This window comes from Apodemus sylvaticus, chromosome 11, assembly GCF_947179515.1.
Source record: "Apodemus sylvaticus chromosome 11, mApoSyl1.1, whole genome shotgun sequence".
Classification (NCBI taxonomy): domain Eukaryota; kingdom Metazoa; phylum Chordata; class Mammalia; order Rodentia; family Muridae; genus Apodemus; species Apodemus sylvaticus.
In genome coordinates this window covers 18,955,608-18,974,310 of record NC_067482.1, presented here as the reverse complement: position 1 = coordinate 18,974,310, position 18,703 = coordinate 18,955,608, and the positions used below count along the sequence as shown (strand labels likewise).

The window sequence follows — 18,703 nt, the reverse complement described above, 5'->3', positions numbered from 1 at the left end:
TACGTTTCATATTAAAATTGCTCATTATGTTTCAGTTGTTGCGTTTGATGTTTAATGATCTTCCTCTTTCCAAACTCATTTTATATGAAACATTTCTGGTCCTTCAGCTTAGGAGGGATCTGTATATGCCCACTGAACTATAGGAAAAATGTGGAGAAAAGACTTGAAGTCTGCATTTTTCTTTAAAATGAAACCAAATTTTCTATATTTTGGAATGGATAGAGGTAAGTCACTATTTCTTGAAAATCTGTGGTGAAATTCTGATGACATTATTAGACCCAGTTATTTATTTTTCTGGACAGATTTTACATTTAAGAGGAGATCAAGAAGTTCTATATGATCATGTGGGATGAACTGTGCAGGCTAGACCAAGGTTGTCAGATGGACAGGATGGCTTGAAAGAAGTTAGAGACGTTTCAGAATTAAAAAGGAGAGAGTGCCAGGAAAACTATCCTATAAAAATGACTTCAAAAGAAATAAGAAAACCAAGACAAAAGAAAACAACAAACAGCAAATAATACCAGGGGAAAACAAGAAATTGAAGGGATTAAAGCTCAGGTTTAATTCCCAATCACAATTATATTTCAGCAGGTGTGCGTGTGCGTGTGCGTGTGCGTGTGCGTGTGTGCGTGCGGCTGTGGGTGCATGTTTGTGTGTTGTTGGCGTTGTTGGTGTTGGTGTTGCTGCTATTCCCTTCTAGATGATGAGCACATGATCATATTTTCCTAACAACAAATTATCGCAGCTACTCTTTATTTTTAAAGTCCTCCCACAAGCATGAAAATGCAAGGATTCTTTGAGCTATTTTCTATTTATTCAGAAACTAAACTTAGTTTAACTTTTCCATTTATTCTCCTGCCAAACTCTTTTGATTACTGACTAGCCATCAAATTTAAAAGCTTGAAAAACTGGATGTTACCCGCTTGCAATCCCACCAGCAATGGGGGAGTGTTACTGTTTCTCCATATTCTCTCCAGCATTTGCTGTTCCCTGAGTTTTTGATCTTGGCCCTTCTAATTGGTGTGAGGTGGAATCTCAGGGTTGTTTTGATTTTCATTTCCCTGATGACTAAAGATGTTGAACATTTCTTTAGTTTTTTCTCAGCCATTCAAGTTTCCTCAGTTGAGAATTCTTTGTTTAGCTCTGTACCCCATTTTTTAAAAAGGGTTATTTGGTTCTCTGGAGTCTAACTTCTTGAGTTCTTTGTATATATTGGATATTAGCCCTCTATCAGATGTAGGATTGATAAAGATATTTTCAGAGTCTGTTGGTTGCCATTTTGTCCTATTGACAGTGTCCTTTGCCTTACAGAAGTTTTGTAATTTTGAGGTCCCATTTGTCGATTCTTCATCTTAGAGCATAAGCTGTTGGTGTTCTATTCAGGAAAATTTCCCCTGTGTCCTGTGCTTCAGATTCTTCCCCAATTTCTCTTCTATTAGATTCAGAATATCTGGTTTTATGTGGAGGTCCTTGATCCTTTGGACTTGAGCTTTGTACAAGAGATAAGAATGGATCAATTTGCATCCTTCTACATGTTGACTTTTAGTTGACCCAGCACCATTTGTTGAAAATGCTGTCTTTTTTCTACTGGATGGTTTTAGCTCCTTTGCCAAAGATCAAGTGATCCTAGGTGTGAAGGTTCATTTCTGGGTCTTCAGTTCTATTCCATTGATCTTCCTGTCTGTCCTTGTACCAATACCATGCAGTTTTTTTATTACTATTGTTCTGTAGTACTGCTTGAGGTCAGGGATGGTAATTCCATCCCTTTTATTGTTGAGAATAGTTTTAGCTATCCTGGGTTTTTTTTTTTTGTTTTGTTTTGTTTTGTTTTGTTTTGTTTGTTTGTTTTGTTTTTGTTATTCCAGATAAATTTGGAAATTGCTCTTTCTAACTCCACCCCACCCTCAGGGGAATTTATTCCATAGGCAAACTTTTTTATTTTATTTTATTTTTCATTCTGTTCATCTGTGTCTTCAGAGACTAGTCTGATATTCCATTTCAGTACTCTTTTGGATCATAAAACAAGCAAAAAACACTTTCCCTTCTCCTTCTTTCTGTCTTTACTCCTGTGTTTATTACCGAATTTGGGCACCTTCCCAAATGAAGATGAGGGCATAGGAGGTAGTTTCCTTTCATTGTATAACTAGATATGAAAAAGAATGCTTCTCCTCCTCCACCACCCCCTCCTCCTCTTTCTCCTCCTCCTCCACCTCCTTTTCCTTTTCCTCCTTCCCCCTCCTTCTGGCACTGAGTAGATTCTGTATATATAAGAACCATGAGGGTGATTTGAATGTAGTCTTGACTGACTCATCCTTCTAGCTAAGAAAGATAACTAGTCTGCTACTAATTATCACCCTGTGGTGTCAGAGGAAATATGTTAGAATGGCAAAGACCATTACCACTGCCGTTGGGGTGCCTGCTCTAGTGTCTCCTTTAAAACACACCAAGACCGAGGCTCATGTTAGATGATAATATTCTACTCCAGATCTTTCCAGGCTACTTTCACACTTTGCCTGAGCATGGGGTGGGGACACAAGACTTGTGAAAGTCCTCTGCACTTGTTTTTATTGCTCTGGCCTCTTCTCAGTTCACGTTTGAGACACTAAGCTTTATGGAGGATTCTAACTTTAAAAATATGAGGAAGACTTGGAAGCCCTATGATGAGACCCACCCCTTCTTCATGCAAATTCTTCATTACCTAAACATAAAAGCATATTTGTGATAAACAGCCCATGTGATTCAGTTCTTGGATTTTAAAATGTGTCAAGTTTCCATGCAACGACCCAAACTGAAAAGCTCAACTGGGAGACAAAGAAATAAACTCTTATGTAAAATTTGATGTTTTACATAACTTTAATAAATTGACAAAGTCTTTTAGGGGAGGAGGGAATAGCTCCAGCTGGCAAACATGTTGTCCAGGATGGCATGATTTTGTAACTGGGTAGGGGCCAATGAAATGTGAGGAAAGTATGGTTAATGATCTCCAATTATTGGTTAAAGAAGTATATTAGAGCGAGTTTCTCTGCACACAGATCACCTTTCCTATCAACCCCACTAGCCTCTGGCAAAATGAAGTGGGTAACCTTTCTCCTCCTCCTCTTTGTCTCCGGCTCTGCTTTTTCCAGGGGTGTGTTTCGTCGAGAAGCACGTAAGAATTTTATATTCTTTCATCTCTACTTTTATTATTCCTAGTAATGGAAGTATGATATTTTAAATAGTTAAATTTTCCTTTAGCGCTGATTTCTAGAATATGATTATTATGATTATTATTTGCATTTGAGAACTCTTACGTGGTTATATTATTCATATATTTTAGATATCTTTGATGACAATAATGGGGAAATTTTGAAAGCTTGGTTTTAAAATTCTTTCAATTAAAAAAAATGCTAGTTAGAATGACTTAAATTACATCAAATACAGCTGATTTCATTACCGTCTTAAAGGGCCTGCCTGCTCTTCCATGCTATACTAAAAATCAAAATTGTGTTTTACTAATTTTGTAAATGGAGTTTCCATTTATATTTATTATTGTCTTAGTAGATATTTACAAATGTGACAGAGCATTAAGCCTTGGGTTTGAATGCATGGTTATAAACACTTAACAGTTTAAAATAATATTTTTGATGAAAGAATAACTTTGAATGTAGTAGAAAGGATTCCTTGCCACCTTTAGATTTTTCTGTAACAATTAGAGGGTGACATCTTTGGGGAATAGCTTAAGTTAGTGAAGAGAGGAATAAAAAGCAGCATATTACAATCAGTTGTCTTCATCAATCTTCAAATACGTTTTGTGGTTTTTTTTCTCTCCCTGTTTCCGCAGACAAGAGTGAGATCGCCCATCGGTTTAAAGATTTGGGAGAAAAATATTTCAAAGGCCTGTAAGTTAAAATGCTGAAAGTCCAGTTAAGGTGTTTGATAGTATTAGTTCAAATTTAAATCACCTTCTCCCACCTTGAGTATGCAAATCGTAGAGCAGTGATGTCCAATAGAAATGGGGTATGCAAATTATAGAGCAGTGCTGTCCAATAGAAATGTGTGCATTGATGGAAAGACTATGGATCTGTGCTGAGCAGTGAGGCAGCCAGAAAACAAGGCTATTCAGTACTTTGCGCAGGGCGAGTGTAACTGAGGAGCACATGTTCAAATAATATTTAATTTTAATTAAATGTATCTAGCCATGTGTGGCTAATAAATACTTCCTTTCCTGGAGAGAATCTGGAGTCTACATCTAACTTGTTATGTCTGGAATCTTATTTTTATTTCTGGAAAGATCTATGAAAGATAGTTTTGGGGGCAGTCCACTTACTCTTTATGCAACCAGATTTCATGGTATCTTGAGAACATTATTTTGTCTTTTTGTAGTACTGGGACCTTACACATGTAAAGTAAGTAGCCTATACTTAAGTCTCACCCCCACCTTAGTGTTTTAATGTAGTAAAAAAGGGTAATTCATTTATTTTTAAAAGGTCAATAGTGTTAAGTATTCCAAATAACAGAGGTATATGGATTAGGAAAGACATAACTCAAATGACTTATAATTTCTAGCCTTGACAATGAATATATTTAGAGAGCAGTTTGCTTGTTTCCCTCATTTTCATAAATCTACTGACACATATATGCATCTTCACTTCAGCATGGTAGACATCCATATTCGTTTGCTTGGAAAGGCAGGTGTTCCTGGCTGTGCCTCAGAGAATAGCTGACCAAAATAGGCTTTCTAGATAGTTGTACAAAAGATATACATAGTATAGAAGGCATACACATACACACACACACACACACAAACACACACACACACACATACATGATTTGCCTTTTGGGAGAACCACCTGCCTCACACTGAGGTTTTCTTTCTACACCTGCTTTTCAGAGTCCTGATTGCCTTTTCCCAGTATCTCCAGAAATGCCCGTATGAAGAGCATATGAAATTGGTGAATGAAGTAACAGACTTTGCAAAGACATGCGTTGCCGATGAGTCTGCCGCCAACTGTGACAAATCCCTTGTGCGTACCTTCTGCTTCTGAGGATCTGCTTTCCTGCTTTGTGGAATTCTGAGTGTTTCAAAGGAAAGCGAATCACAACTCCCTCACTCTAGGCCTGGGAACACTGTGACAGAGCAGGCAGAGAGATTGTTAGAGCCAGCGCGATGGGAATTTTGCTATGCTACACTCAAGAAGTCTCCCCAACATGGCTACCCAGATGGAAGCTTGACAGTGACAGTGACAGTGACAACAGACATGCTGAAGTGGATGAGGGAAAGACAAGAACTAAACTCTACACAAAGAATGATAGGCAACTGAGGAGTGCAGAGAGCAGAAGTCACCTTCTTTGAGGAAGGGCACACCAATTGCCCATCCAATACCAGTGGTCATCCTTAAAACATACATGTAAATAACATCATACAGACTAAGCAGGCTACATTTAGGAACATATATGTATTTACATGAACGTATATCCATGTAACAATGAATAAAAAATGAGGTCATGGTTCTGAAAGAGAGCACGAAGGCTCACATGAGAGGCTTGGAGAGACAAAAGGGAGGGAGGATTGTGTTCTTCCTCAGTTTTACAAGAAGGTAGTAAACAGACTTCTCCCAAAAGAGCCGAGCCTGTGAGGAGCTGTGTGAACATGTTCCTTCTGAGCATGGGTTTACCTGCTCCACAAGTCCATTGAGATTTTTTTTTTAAATTATAATGACTTTGCTCCTAGTTTTTCGTGTCAGATAGAAAACACAGAAGGTGACATTCCTGAAGGGCATTAGCTCTTTGTTTCTCTATTTTATCCAACATATACAATACTGTGTCATCTGACCATCATGAAAATCACACAAGTAGGCAAATCCAAGGAAAGTAAGTGACAGGGCATTTCTATATGATTTCCTTTTGCTTTGTGGTTTACAAATGCAACCCATTTCATTAACAACTTTTTAATACTTAAATTTGTTTTAAGTGGTATGTAAAACCATGAAAATTATATATAGTTCAAGGTGTTATGGCTGTTTCAATATACATGTCATATCATCTATGTACATACATACAAGGTACATGTTTTGTAACCAAATTTTATCAGCACATTTGGTTTTGATGTGGAGAAAGTTGAATACTGGCAGGATTTGACCTTTCTGTCTTCCGCCCTTAGCACACTCTTTTTGGAGATAAGTTATGCTCCATTCCAAGTCTCCGTGACAGCTATGGCGAACTGGCTGACTGCTGTGCAAAACAAGAGCCAGAAAGAAACGAATGTTTCCTGCAACACAAGGATGACAACCCCACCCTGCCACCCTTTGAGAAGCCAGAGGCTGAGGCCATTTGCACCTCCTTCCAGGAAAACCCTGCCACCTTTATGGGACAGTGAGTACCCAGGCTTCTAGGCTTTAAGCTAAGACTGGGCCATAGCTTGTTCAGTGGCACTTATGCTAATAGTCATGAAACCCCCAAACATCCAACACCACGCCTGGGAAAGTTATGAATGATTTTTAAAAATATGATATTTGGTAATAATATTTGATACCACAAAACTATATCCAACAACAGTAAAAAGATCAATGATGTTTTGATCTTGAGAACAGATAGGATCTGTGTGAAATATCTGGGACTGAGAAGTTGCAAAGTATTCTGCTGGTGTTTGTTGTGCATGTGCCTATGCATATGTGTATGTTTATGTGTGTGTGTGTGTTGTTCATGTTCCCTAGATGAATTTCATTTTAATAATCAACATTACATCACCTAAATTTATCTACTTACCAAAAATGCACACATCTGAACATACACACACACACACACACACACACACTCAAATCTCTCTTTTCTCACTTAACAACAGACAAAGGCCATCACTCATGCATGGGTGGCTACAGTGAATGAAACTCGTCGATTACAGATCCCACGTGTACCCAAGGGTGTGGGGTGTCTCTAATCATTTCTGTGGAGTCTGTGCTGTGGGAACTGACTGCCCAATTTCTTCTTCTTTTCCGCATAACTCAGCTATTTGTATGAAGTTGCCAGAAGACATCCTTATTTCTATGCCCCAGAACTCCTTTACTATGCTGAGAAATTGAATGACATTCTGACCCAGTGCTGTGCAGAGGCCGACAAAGCAGCCTGCATGACCCCGAAGGTAATCCCAGGAAAGATGCACGAAGGAGTTGCTTTGTATTCCAACCTCAGAACTGGATCATCCTATGGCTAGATTCAGGAGACTCGACTTTCCGAATGAACCGTCTCCTTCCTCTTAAGTTACCAGTGGATTTTCGTTTTTATGCCTTCCTTCCTTTTTTTCTAAAATTTGGCAGTGGTTGGAAGAGGGTGTTCTTGTACATGTGTTACTTGTCCTCTCTTTTTTCATGGGAATGATGTCTGCAGTAGAATACTCTTTGTTAAATTGTGAAGAAACAACTAGTTTTCTTTGTTTTTTTCCTTTTCTTTTCTTTTCTTTTCTTTTTTTTTTTTTTTTTTTGACCGTCTCTGGGACATTTTACTCGAGCTAAAATTCAAAGCAGAGAATTTTTATTGAAGGTAGATGTTTGAGTTCATTCCTTCCAGAAATATTTGTTAGTTGCATCATTTGTTTTTTATAATCACTTATTGATTTTATGAAAGTTAATGGAGGAAGAACTGAAATGGATTAATCACAAAATTACAAAGTCAGTACAAGTATATGTCCTGGGACATCTCCTTTCAGGACCCTTCTCTCAACAATGTCTAAAAGGTGCTTTAAGTAGCTAGATGCTATGACCAGACTGATTTTCTTTTCTCTTAGGTATCAAAGTAATTATTTGCCAAAAGGGAGTACTCGTGAATTGGGTACTTATCTTTTTAAACTATCTTTTTAAGTTTTTGTTTGCATCGAAGGTCCAACTAAATGGCAGACTTCTTACCTAACATGCACCAGGCCCTGATTTCAACTCCCCCAACCCAAACTAATTATTTTGGAATAGAGCTGACTTAAACTTTGGAAGGTGTATGTGCATGTGTGTGTGTGTGTGTGTGTGTGGTGTGGTGTGTAAAAATAACCTTTACCAATTTTTTCAACTGGATTATTTGTTGCAGATTGATGCACTGAAGGAGAAAGCCTTGGTTTCATCTGTCCGTCAGAGAATGAAGTGCTCCAGCATGCAGAAATTTGGAGAGAGAGCCTTCAAAGCATGGTACACGACTTTTCTTTAATATCATAGTTCACGTCTTTCTGATGGTGGTTGTCCAATCCAAAAGGCTGTGCCTTTATAAGGCACTTCATGAAAAGACAGTAGAGGTAAAATCAAAATAGTAATAATTTGACATTTTTGTCTCATTGTTTTGTTTTAAATTATCAAAAATTGAGAAGAGTTTTTTTTTTTTTTCTAAGAGAAGCTAGGTATTTAAAATCTCATTTGTTTATAAAGACAGGGACTCATTTTCCCAGTTTACAAATGCATTCCTAGTCAGGGTGAATAATTTGCTTAATTTATACTCCCTATGTCTAAAAGTGACTGTTTTATTGATAATTGAATTTAGCCATCAATCAAGCTAGTTACTACTTTGATTTTTTTACAGCTCTAATTGTGCCCTTAATCTCATGTTTGTGTTTGACCCTCTTTATTTTATAAGCTGCAGCTGAGTCTGGGAGCATCCTTTAATATGGAAGCCAAGAAAGATAAGCTTGCCCTTCTGCTGCCTCACGTGTCAGTCAACAATGAATCAACACAATAGGAGAGAACATTGAGACAACATTGTGTGTGTTGTCTAGGAACTGTCAGCACAATTATCCTCACTAAGTCATTCCTACCATCCAAATTATTACAGCCAACCAAATCAACAGACAAGCAAGTTCAACATGAACAATGCACTGTTACCCAGGCAGTGACTGGTTCCTGCAAGGGAGCCTAGTGGAGTTAGGATGAAAATCATTTTAGAAAGGGAATCTTGGCTTTTGCCATGAGCTTAGAGGCTGTCTGCTGGAACAGGTTCTTGGCAGGATGATGATGATTAGAACTCTCTAGTTCTCTAGGAATTAAGAATTTTCCCCCACTGAACATTAGGATTTAGAGAAATATGTCTTGTGATGAAAGATGGTGAATCTTCATTTCCAGACGAGGAAATGTTTTCATGCCATTATGTAATTTAATCTCCTAGATCCTTGATTCCACATGTTGTGACACTCTAAAAGCTAATGCCTGCTGGTGGTCACGTGCTAAGATGGGAGCAACCCGGAAACAGAAGTCAGATAAGACTTAAAGATTCACTGCTGCCACTTTGGGGAAAATCTTCTATGCTTTTAATTCAATGCAGCCTTAGCTTTTCATGCACCACCCCCATTCTTTTAGTAGACAAATCTGCCAAAGAAAAACATAAGTGTCATCCCAGACTAGCATGACAACAACTAGTGATTTTTTATAGATTGTTCATTTAAGTTGGTTTTGAACTTCAAAACAGTTTATAAGAGGTTTTAAACTTGTTAAAATGGTGTCTTTTTTTTACTTCTTCCATATAAATATGATATGATAATAATTCATTGATTGAAATTCCATCCCTCCCCCGCCCCCAGGACTGTAGCTCGTCTGAGCCAGAGATTCCCCAATGCTGACTTTGCAGAAATTACCAAATTGGCAACAGACCTGACCAAAGTCACCAAGGAGTGCTGCCATGGCGACCTGCTGGAATGTGCAGATGACAGGGTAAGGAGCCACCTCATGCTCAGTCAGTGAGTGGACCTGCTTGGCTTCATCAGAGAACACTGCTGTCTGCTGGTGTGTCCTTTACCCTACCAAGCTCTCTGTGGTTGCTGCCACTTTCCAGAAAAAAACAAAACAAAACAAAAAACAAAAACACAAAAAAACCCTGAAAAACAAAACCATACGACACCAACAGCAAAACATTTTCTGTATTATTCAATGATCTGAAACTCCTTTCTTCAGTCCCACTTTGAGAAGGCTTTAATGGAACCAGGACGACAAGCCACAAAGGTAGATTCCTCAGATATTTTGAGGAGAGAAGCAAACTAGACATCCTTCAGAAAGGAGAGGCTTTTACAAATGTGCTTATCTGCCCTTTCCCCTAATTTATTGTCTGTGTTAAGTACATGCAAATTCACTGTGATCTCATTTTCTCCAACATTGTCTGTCCTATTATCTCCCTTATCTCCTGGTTCCAAAGATTTAAAAATACAACCAAATACCAGAATCCTCTTCTACCATAGTACCTTCTGGAAAACTCAAGACAGATATTTCGTGTATGTAAGCAATGCCTGCAACTGTGCTCTTTACTAATTATTTAATCATTCTTCATATTTTAAAAGGTTATTTAGTTTCAAAATGGCTACCCTTAACTTGGGAGCATATTTTTCTTTTCCTTTCTTTTTTTTTTTTTTTTTAAAAAAAAGCACTTTCTTTTATAAAAAAAAAGGAAGTAACCTAATTGTCACAGTCAGAAAGATATAATCTTAATAAATATTTAAAAAGAATTGATTTAAATAAATGCATACCTTGCATTTATTACCAGAACAGTCTTTCTTGGATCTGACTGGAATGTTTTGGTCATAGTATCTCTGAGTCTACAGTCTCTGCAGCACTGCGGGGCTGAGCACGTGTTTACAGAAGCCACTTTGGTTGGATATGGTTTGGAGCAGGATGAATATGCTTTCCCCACATGACAGAGGTGCAGGGACAAAATGTAGCCAAGATAATTCCTCTGAAGCTTTGGTTTTTCCATTCTCCCAGGCGGAACTTGCCAAGTATATGTGTGAAAACCAGGCAACCATCTCCAGCAAACTGCAGGCTTGCTGTGATAAGCCAGTGCTGCAGAAAGCCCAGTGTCTCAGTGAGGTGGAACATGACACCATGCCTGCTGACCTGCCTGCAGTGGCTGCTGATTTTGTTGAGGACAAGGAGGTGTGCAAGAATTACGCTGAGGCCAAGGATGTCTTCCTGGGCACGTGAGTGGATGCCTTTCCTTTCCTAGCTTTGACTGAGCTGCATGGTTTAGGACGCTACACCAGGCTCTCCTTTGGTGTTAGCAGGACTTCTGGGGCTCTCAGAAAAATTATTCATCCTTGTGCCCCAGTATAGGGGATTGCCAGGACAGGGTAGAGGGAGTGGGTGGGTTGGTGAGTAGGGGGAAAGGGGATGGGATAGAGTGTTTGTGGAGGGGATACTAGGAAATGGGATAACCTTCGAAATGTAAATAAAGAAAATATCTGTTAATAAATGAAAATTTCACCCTTGCCATTCTCAGCCTTTACCATTTCCTTGAAAAGTGTTTTAAGTAATTTTAAATATTTTTATGAAATCATACATGCATTCAGCTCAATGTTCCTTACTTCATAGGAATATGTCTGGAAATCTTTAGAAATACCCTGTGAATATATAAATTATATATATCAATTACTCATTTTATGAGTATATTTCTTAAATATATGATGTATATGAATACATTACCTATGTATCTATTTACCTATTCATCTATATCTATTTATCTACTTCTGTGATGACATCAAAGATATGTATAGCTATCTATATGCTTATATGTCAACATGACACTAGATTTTTCATACTTGGTTGAAAAGACCAGAATGTCCCAGCGTGGCAAGTTTTGGCACAACTAAAAAAAAATGACAATATGTTTTTAGTAAGTGCAACAATTTCCATTCTACAAAGAAGGAAGTTAATGCACTGATAGTAAGTTGCCCGCGCAGAATACTAAAATAGGTTTCAGTGTCAGAGATGAACCTGGGAAGAGTTCTCTCTGGGTCCCATGTTCTTGCTGCCTAGTTTTCTGCATGGAGCTCAGGCCCATGCAGGATGTCTGGGATGAGCATCACTGTTGAGGTGGTCATGTGACTCTGTTACCTGCTCATTCACTTAACTCAGCCTATGTCCTTCTCAATTAGGTTTTTGTATGAATATTCAAGAAGGCACCCTGACTTCTCTGTATCCCTGTTGCTGAGACTTGCTAAGAAGTATGAAGCCACTCTGGAAAAGTGCTGTGCTGAAGCTGATCCCCCTGCCTGCTATGGCACAGTGGTAGGTTTCCATAGGCCAAGGACACCTGCAGTGTTGATGGAGCTTTCTACAAGGAGAAAGGGAGAGAGGAATTCATGATAATCGATGTGTAGGTCAATGCAGAGGCTTTCTTGTGATGGAGGCAAGTTTGAGCTCTTAAACTTCTTCAACATCATAGGAGAAATTTTTAGGATAAAATACAAGGAAACCTTGAACTGCTCTAGAAAAGGAAGGTTTAAAGAGATAGAGAAATCTTTTTTTTGCTATATTTTTTATTCGATATATTTTTTTATTTACATTTCAAATGATTTCCCCTTTTCTTCCCCCTCTCCCTGAAAGTCCCATAAGCCCTCTTCCCTCCCCCTGTTCTCCCATCCACTTCTTCCCACTTCCCTGTTCTGGTTTTGCCCTACACTGCTACACTGAGTCTTTCCAGAACCAGGGGCCACTCCTCCATTCTTCTTGGACATCATTTGATGTGTGGATTATGCTTTGGGTATTTCAATTTTCTAGGCTAATATCCACTTATTAGTGAGTGCATACCATGATTAATCTTTTGAGACTGGGTTACCTCAGTTAGTATGATGTTCTCCAGCTCTATCCATTTGCCTAAGAATTTCATGAATTCATTGTTTCTAATGGCTGAATAGTACTCCATTGTGTAGATATACCACATTTTTTTTTTTTGCATTCATTCTTCCATTGAGGGATACCTGGGTTCTTTCCGGCTTCTGGCTATTATAAATAGGGCTGCTATGAACATAGTGGAGCACGTATCCTTTACTTGCACATCTTTATTGCAGCTTCTCCATTGCTTCTTGGCCTTTTGGCTAAGATCAAGTGTATAGTAGCTTTACCTTTTTCACACTCCTGAGAATAAAATTAGAGAATAAATTCAAATGCCAACTAAAATTGATTTATTTTACTTAGATTTAAAGACCATTAACTTGTTGGAGTATACTGTCAACTATTAGAATTACTATCTCAAAGGAGCTTTTGAACTCTAGTTCTTTAAACGACATTCAAACATTTTGGAGAAGGTTTTGGAGTAGTTTTATGAGAAGTTTTACTTACAAGTTTGTTGTGGAGGGCATCAGGACTTCTGTCAGCACATCCTTGTTTCTGAACCATTTTGGGACCCAAAGAGAGTCGTACTTTACAAACAAGCTGCTGAATATCAGACACCACTCAGTGATTGAGCCATGGAGTGTATGCTCTCAGAGACCTCAAGAGAGATTGTAGAGAGATTGCTAAAGTGATGGTCATCAGCTAGTGAACTTCTCCTGTGCACTAGATATGATTTTAATTTCATCCACTTAGTGTGTTAAGAGGTCAGTTCTGGGGCTGGGAACACTTAGTGCAGTACAGTGGAGACAGGATGAGTCTGAAGCTTGGATGTGGGAAGACCAGTCACACAATAAGAAAATACATGGGGTGGCATGTATCAAACACAGCCATTGAATCCCAGAGCCTGAAAATTCTCATTTGACTTGGACCAAATATCCTTGCAAATCAAAGAACAAATTAAATGCAAGGTGACAGTCATGACACCTGACTTGTCTTTGGACAGAGGGACTGCAGTAGTTCGAAGTGACTTATTCTGGGCTCTCAGGAAGAGGCCTGTAAACACAAGTCTTTTATTTTTCAGCTTGAAGAATTTCAGCCTCTTTTGGAAGAGCCGAAGAACTTGGTCAAATCTAACTGTGAGCTTTACGAGAAGCTTGGAGAATATGGATTCCAAAATGCGTGAGTATTTTCATCAGCTAGATTTTTCCTTAATCAATTTGGGATTATTTGCAACAGTGTACAGATCATCCAGCATATGACTTTCTCAGTGAAAACACATTATTTATAATCCCTATCTATCAAAAAATTCTGGGAAGGAGATAACTTAGTTGGAGGGGTGAAGAGGTCTGTATCTCTGTATAATATAAACAGTGGTTAGATGGGAATAGATGGAATAGTGGGAATAGATGTTTTGAGGACTCAGCAAATCTTGATACATAAGAACTGGGAGTGTCCTTTCAGGGTTATGTAGAGTTTATTAGCAAACAATAGAACAATATTTTGTAGAAAAACAAGTAAAATGCTTTGAGCAGCAGAAACTCAAGAACTGATAGAAATGCTGAACACAAAAATATAACAAAAGATTTAGATAACACTTGAATGTTTCCTGAATAAGAGCTCACGTGAGAAAACATTGGAATTTGGGAGTTACAGCTAAACTTTGGTAGTTGTCTTCCTATGGAATTTTGCTCCTAGTGATAGAGACAGAATGGCCTTCTAGAGTGAAGTCCCAATTCCATAGTACTTTATCTATAGAAATAAAGTGGGCATACATGAAGAGACATTTTATTCCTTGTTCATTTCATATACAGTTTTAGTACTCTTCTAACTCTAGAGCTTGGAGTTGACACTTCTTCACCTGAAATACATTGACTTTCATGAGTTATGGTGCATTATTAAATGCAAGGTGTTATTAATTGCTAGACAATGTGTCAGGCAGACATTATTTCCTTTCATTTAATCCATTCATGGTTTCTAGTAAACCATCTCTCTTTTCACCTCTATCTTTTGAGTTTGTCACAATGGTGATATGTGTAAGTTTGTGTTAGAATTTATTTAAAGCAGCACTGAGTACATTAATGCCATTGGACTAGAGAAATGTCACTTCCTTATGATTTTAGTAGAGATTTAAGACTAAGATCTTATGCTCCAAGTAGTTTTTTTAGAGCCGCTTGGTTCTCAGGACAAGGTCTTCTTCCAGTACTATGCTATCACCCTAGTAGTAAAGACACTTTGACTAGTGGGGAAAAACACTTTAGTTCTGTTTGTGAATCTTCTGTTCTTGAAATACATTGCATCAGGCCAGTTTTCTACCTGGATTAAATCATGTAACCTAATTTTTGCTACACAGCATTCTAGTTCAGCACACCAAGAAAGCACCTCAGATGTCAACCCCAACTCTCGTGGAGACTGCAAGAAGCGTTGGAAGAGTGGGCTCTAAGTGTTGTGGACTTCCTGAAGCTCAGAGACTGCCTTGTATGGAAGACTTTGTGAGTCTTTTAAACAACAACAAGTTAATGAGGCTGGGTTGCTGTCTTCAGACCGAGATAAATCTAACTTTCAGGAGCAATGGGGTTCTAATGTGTGCATATGTGTGTATGATATCTGGATAATGGCCACTCCATATCTAACTAAGAAAGAAACAGTTTTTAATAAGTCTTACATGGGTAGTTTCAAAGTTAGATGAATTTCTGGGCCAATCAAGGCTGGATTCACAGTGGCTAATTCATAAAGCAGATGTTTGTGGAATACTTGTGACCTTTCTGCTCTGCTTGTCTCTTCTGTAGCTGTCTGCAATCCTGAACCGTGTGTGTCTGCTGCATGAGAAGACCCCAGTGAGTGAGCATGTTACCAAGTGCTGTAGTGGATCCCTGGTGGAGAGGCGGCCATGCTTCTCTGCTCTGACAGTCGATGAAACCTATGTCCCCAAAGAGTTTAAAGCGGAGACCTTCACCTTCCATGCTGATATCTGCACACTTCCAGAAATGGAGAAGCAGATTAAGAAACAAACGTGAGTGGTGGTTTTTTGTTGCATCTATCTGTTTTCATATTTCATATGTATGAATAGCGAGAACTGTCAACCGGAAATTTTTTTTAATGCAGTGATTATATTCCTTAGAGAGAAGGATTTACATGCTGGCATCAGTAAGTTAAAAAAAAGGGCCAAAGTTTTTTGACTATGTGAACAAATTTTGTATTAAAATCTTTCATTCAACTTATCTTTAAAACCACAGTAGAATAAAATTCTAGGGGGGAGGGGAACAATAGAAGACACTAAACACTATTTAGTGCATATAGATAGAAAAACTGCTCATGGAAATCATTGGAGTATTTATTTCAAGGTTTAATAGCTAGATGACCATGTCCACTCCAGGTGCAAGACAACTTCATGGGTGTGACTTTTTGAGAATAGAGGAAAGAGCTAGAAATGCACATGGGAGGTTCGAACCCTGCTGATGGAAGGGGTTCCTATAGCACAGAATGTAGCAGGGTATTGTCTCATCTTTGGAGACATGTCATCATGGTACCCAGACAGAGTTACAAAACTCATTCCCTACACAGCTCTATTTCTTTGGTACTGTTTGTTCTACAGATGTCAACAACAGAGACCCAACAATCTCCTCTTTCTTGGCTTGTCAGCTGTTTAGCCTCCCCATTATTAATTTCAAATGGGGAAAGTGTTAGAGGGAAAAATTCTATATATTAAGTGCAAAGACAGAAGTCTTTCAGGAGATTTCCTGATTCTAGGTAAAACCCATGTGACCCACATTGATTGTTCTATTTGATCTAGTCCTTGCAAAGTGGCACCTGCTACTACCCTCGTGCACAGTCAAGATTCCTAAGGTTGGCAGTGGCATGCTTGGCCCTCAAAACCAAAGTTACTTGGCTCCAAGATTTGTAACCTTATACTGTGGCCCCTCACCATCCTTCTTGTCTGATTTTCCTGCACTGGAGTCAATGTTTCCTTACTCTTCTTGCTTTCTGTCCTACTGCAGGGCTCTTGTTGAGCTGGTGAAGCACAAGCCCAAGGCTACAGAGGAGCAGCTGAAGACTGTCATGGCTGATTTTGCACAGTTCCTGGATACATGTTGCAAGGCTGCTGACAAGGACACCTGCTTCTCGACTGAGGTCAGAGTCGTTTTTGCATTTTGATAATGTTTGGTTTCCATTTTCTGTGCAAATGGTCAGGTGTAGAGCTCTAAAACTCACATACAGGTGATCAATCTAGATTTTGTTTGCTATGTAATTGTAATATGGACTGACTTATATAGCTCTTAATTTATATCTTCTACCCCACTGCTGCCTATTAAATGCTTATTACCACTATTTGGTTTCAAATTTCTGACACATGTGAACATAGTTAGAAGTACTTGTAAAGCCCAGAACCATTAATTCATTTAAACCTGGCCCTGAAATGTAACTTTCTGAATTGATTTATTTTGCACATGAATGGTGAACATTTATTATTACATGTCTGAATCATTTCACATTCCCTCCTGTGGCCTGACAACAATTGATCCTTTTTATCTGGACAGAACATATGTCAGAGAGCCTGTTTTAGGAATTCCAAATAGAACTGTAACTAAGCAATGCAAGGCATGTGCATTTACTATGTTGTCGCTGATGGCTGTGTAGTGCAAATCCTAATAGTCCTGCTAATACTTTTCTAACATCCATCATTTCTGTGTCTTCAGGGTCCCCTCCTTGTCACTAGAAGCAAAGAAGCCTTATCCTAAACACACCACAACCACAACCATCTCAGGTAACTGTACTTGAGATTCTTAAAAGGTAGTCATTTCACCAGAGGATATGGTGGGTTTCATAAGTGATCTGCTTACAAACTTCTGATGTGCCGCATGCTAAGCTTTAACAGAATTTCTCTTCTTATGACAAAGAAGTCTCTTTTGAAAATATAGATAATGCATACAGCTATGGTGATCAATTTTGTTTGTATTCTTTCAGAAGGGAATTTTAAATATAGGGCAATAATGGAAGCCTTTGCCAAAAATTGGTTTTCCATATTTTTCCATTTCCATTGCTATTCCAAGAAAACACATTTTTTTTCAAGCAAAGAACCTATAGATACAAGGTATTTCAAAATTATTTCAGCTTTAGAAAGAATTGAAAGTTTTATAGCATTCTGAGAAGAGAACTTTCATTTGTAATCAATTAGGTAATAAGTAGGTCCTCAGAAGTGGTGAGACCTCTGACTTTGACACTGGAGGACTCTGAGGGACCAGTGATGAGGAGGGCACAACCTATATCACATGTTCATGTGTTAGGGTCAGGGGGTGTCAAAACATCTATCAGTGTGTCATCTGCCCACCAAGTAACTGATGCCAGAGCTAAGACTCAGTTACATATAGGCCGTCTACACTGGTGAAAATCACAGAAAGAACTTCAGAAATTCAACACTTTTAGAAAATAGATTTGGAATCCATATTCTATTTTCCAGAGAACACTTAAATTTCTCTTTTTGTTTTCCAGGATACCCTGAGAAAAAAAGACATGAAGACTCAGGAATCATCTTTTCTGTGGAACACCCTAAGGAACACAATTTTTTTCAAAGTTTGACTTCTGTTCTCTGTGCTGCAATTAATAAAATATGGAAATAATCTGCTCTGTGTTCTGAACTATATCTTCCAAAGGCAAACTTCACCCTAGCAGCCTCTTAGACTCAGGGAAACCCTCACCTTCCTCTCTTTATCTCAGTGGAGACTCTAGCTCCATATGGGCAACACAAGGAAAACAGTCGTTAATACTCTCCCAAGTTATGGGTGGTGGGCATAGAAACCAATATTTCAACATCACAAGAATTCTGAATGAGAGACTAATAGGTTGTGAACTGTGGTTTTCCTTGGTCAGTGGGACACTAAGAATGAGTTGTGGACCAAGGAGATAGGGAAGGCTTTAAAAGTGCGTAGTTGAACTGGTAAAGTAAATCAACTGAGAAAAATAATATCACTGAAGATGACAGAATAAGACCTTGAGATGCTCTGTTGGAAGAGGAAACTGGGTGATCTGGAGGGGTGCTGGAGCACACTGGATTGATGCATCGTAAGAGTTCCATGGTCAGAGTCATCTTAAAATCCAGATGCTGCCTTCACTGCTAGGCTCTTTTCTCTATCCCAGGAGCCAGTCGCTCATATATGCTTTAGTCT

The 18,703-nt window shown here is 38.6% G+C and overlaps 2 protein-coding genes across 2 annotated transcripts in view; both read left to right on the top strand.

The window, feature by feature from the left end:
• The window catches only part of LOC127696544 (albumin), a 46,485-nt gene extending 28,328 nt beyond the window's left edge, over positions 1-18,157 (top strand). Inside the window, exon 15 of the mRNA XM_052199360.1 lies at positions 18,030-18,157. The gene's annotated coding sequence lies outside the window, so the exon portion shown is untranslated. The remainder of the gene's footprint in view (positions 1-18,029) is intronic.
• Positions 3,050-18,157, top strand: LOC127696545 (albumin-like). Its single transcript, XM_052199361.1, has 15 exons — positions 3,050-3,148; positions 3,821-3,878; positions 4,871-5,003; positions 6,140-6,351; positions 6,985-7,117; positions 8,050-8,147; positions 9,524-9,653; positions 10,695-10,909; positions 11,864-11,996; positions 13,624-13,721; positions 14,893-15,031; positions 15,329-15,552; positions 16,538-16,670; positions 17,237-17,304; positions 18,030-18,157. Exons 1-14 carry the CDS (start codon positions 3,070-3,072, stop codon positions 17,276-17,278), a joined length of 1,827 nt encoding a protein of 608 aa, XP_052055321.1. The 5' UTR covers positions 3,050-3,069; the 3' UTR covers positions 17,279-17,304; positions 18,030-18,157.
• Positions 18,158-18,703: the final 546 nt, after the last annotated feature.

Coding starts and splice junctions, on each gene's coding strand:
- LOC127696545 (XM_052199361.1), top strand. CDS start 3,070: ATGAAGTGGGTAACCTTTCTCCTCCTCCTCTTTGTCTCCGGCTCTGCT. Junction 11,997..13,623: donor CTGCCTGCTATGGCACAGTG/GTAGGTTTCCAT, acceptor TTTATTTTTCAG/CTTGAAGAATTTCAGCCTCT. Junction 13,722..14,892: donor GAATATGGATTCCAAAATGC/GTGAGTATTTTC, acceptor TTTGCTACACAG/CATTCTAGTTCAGCACACCA.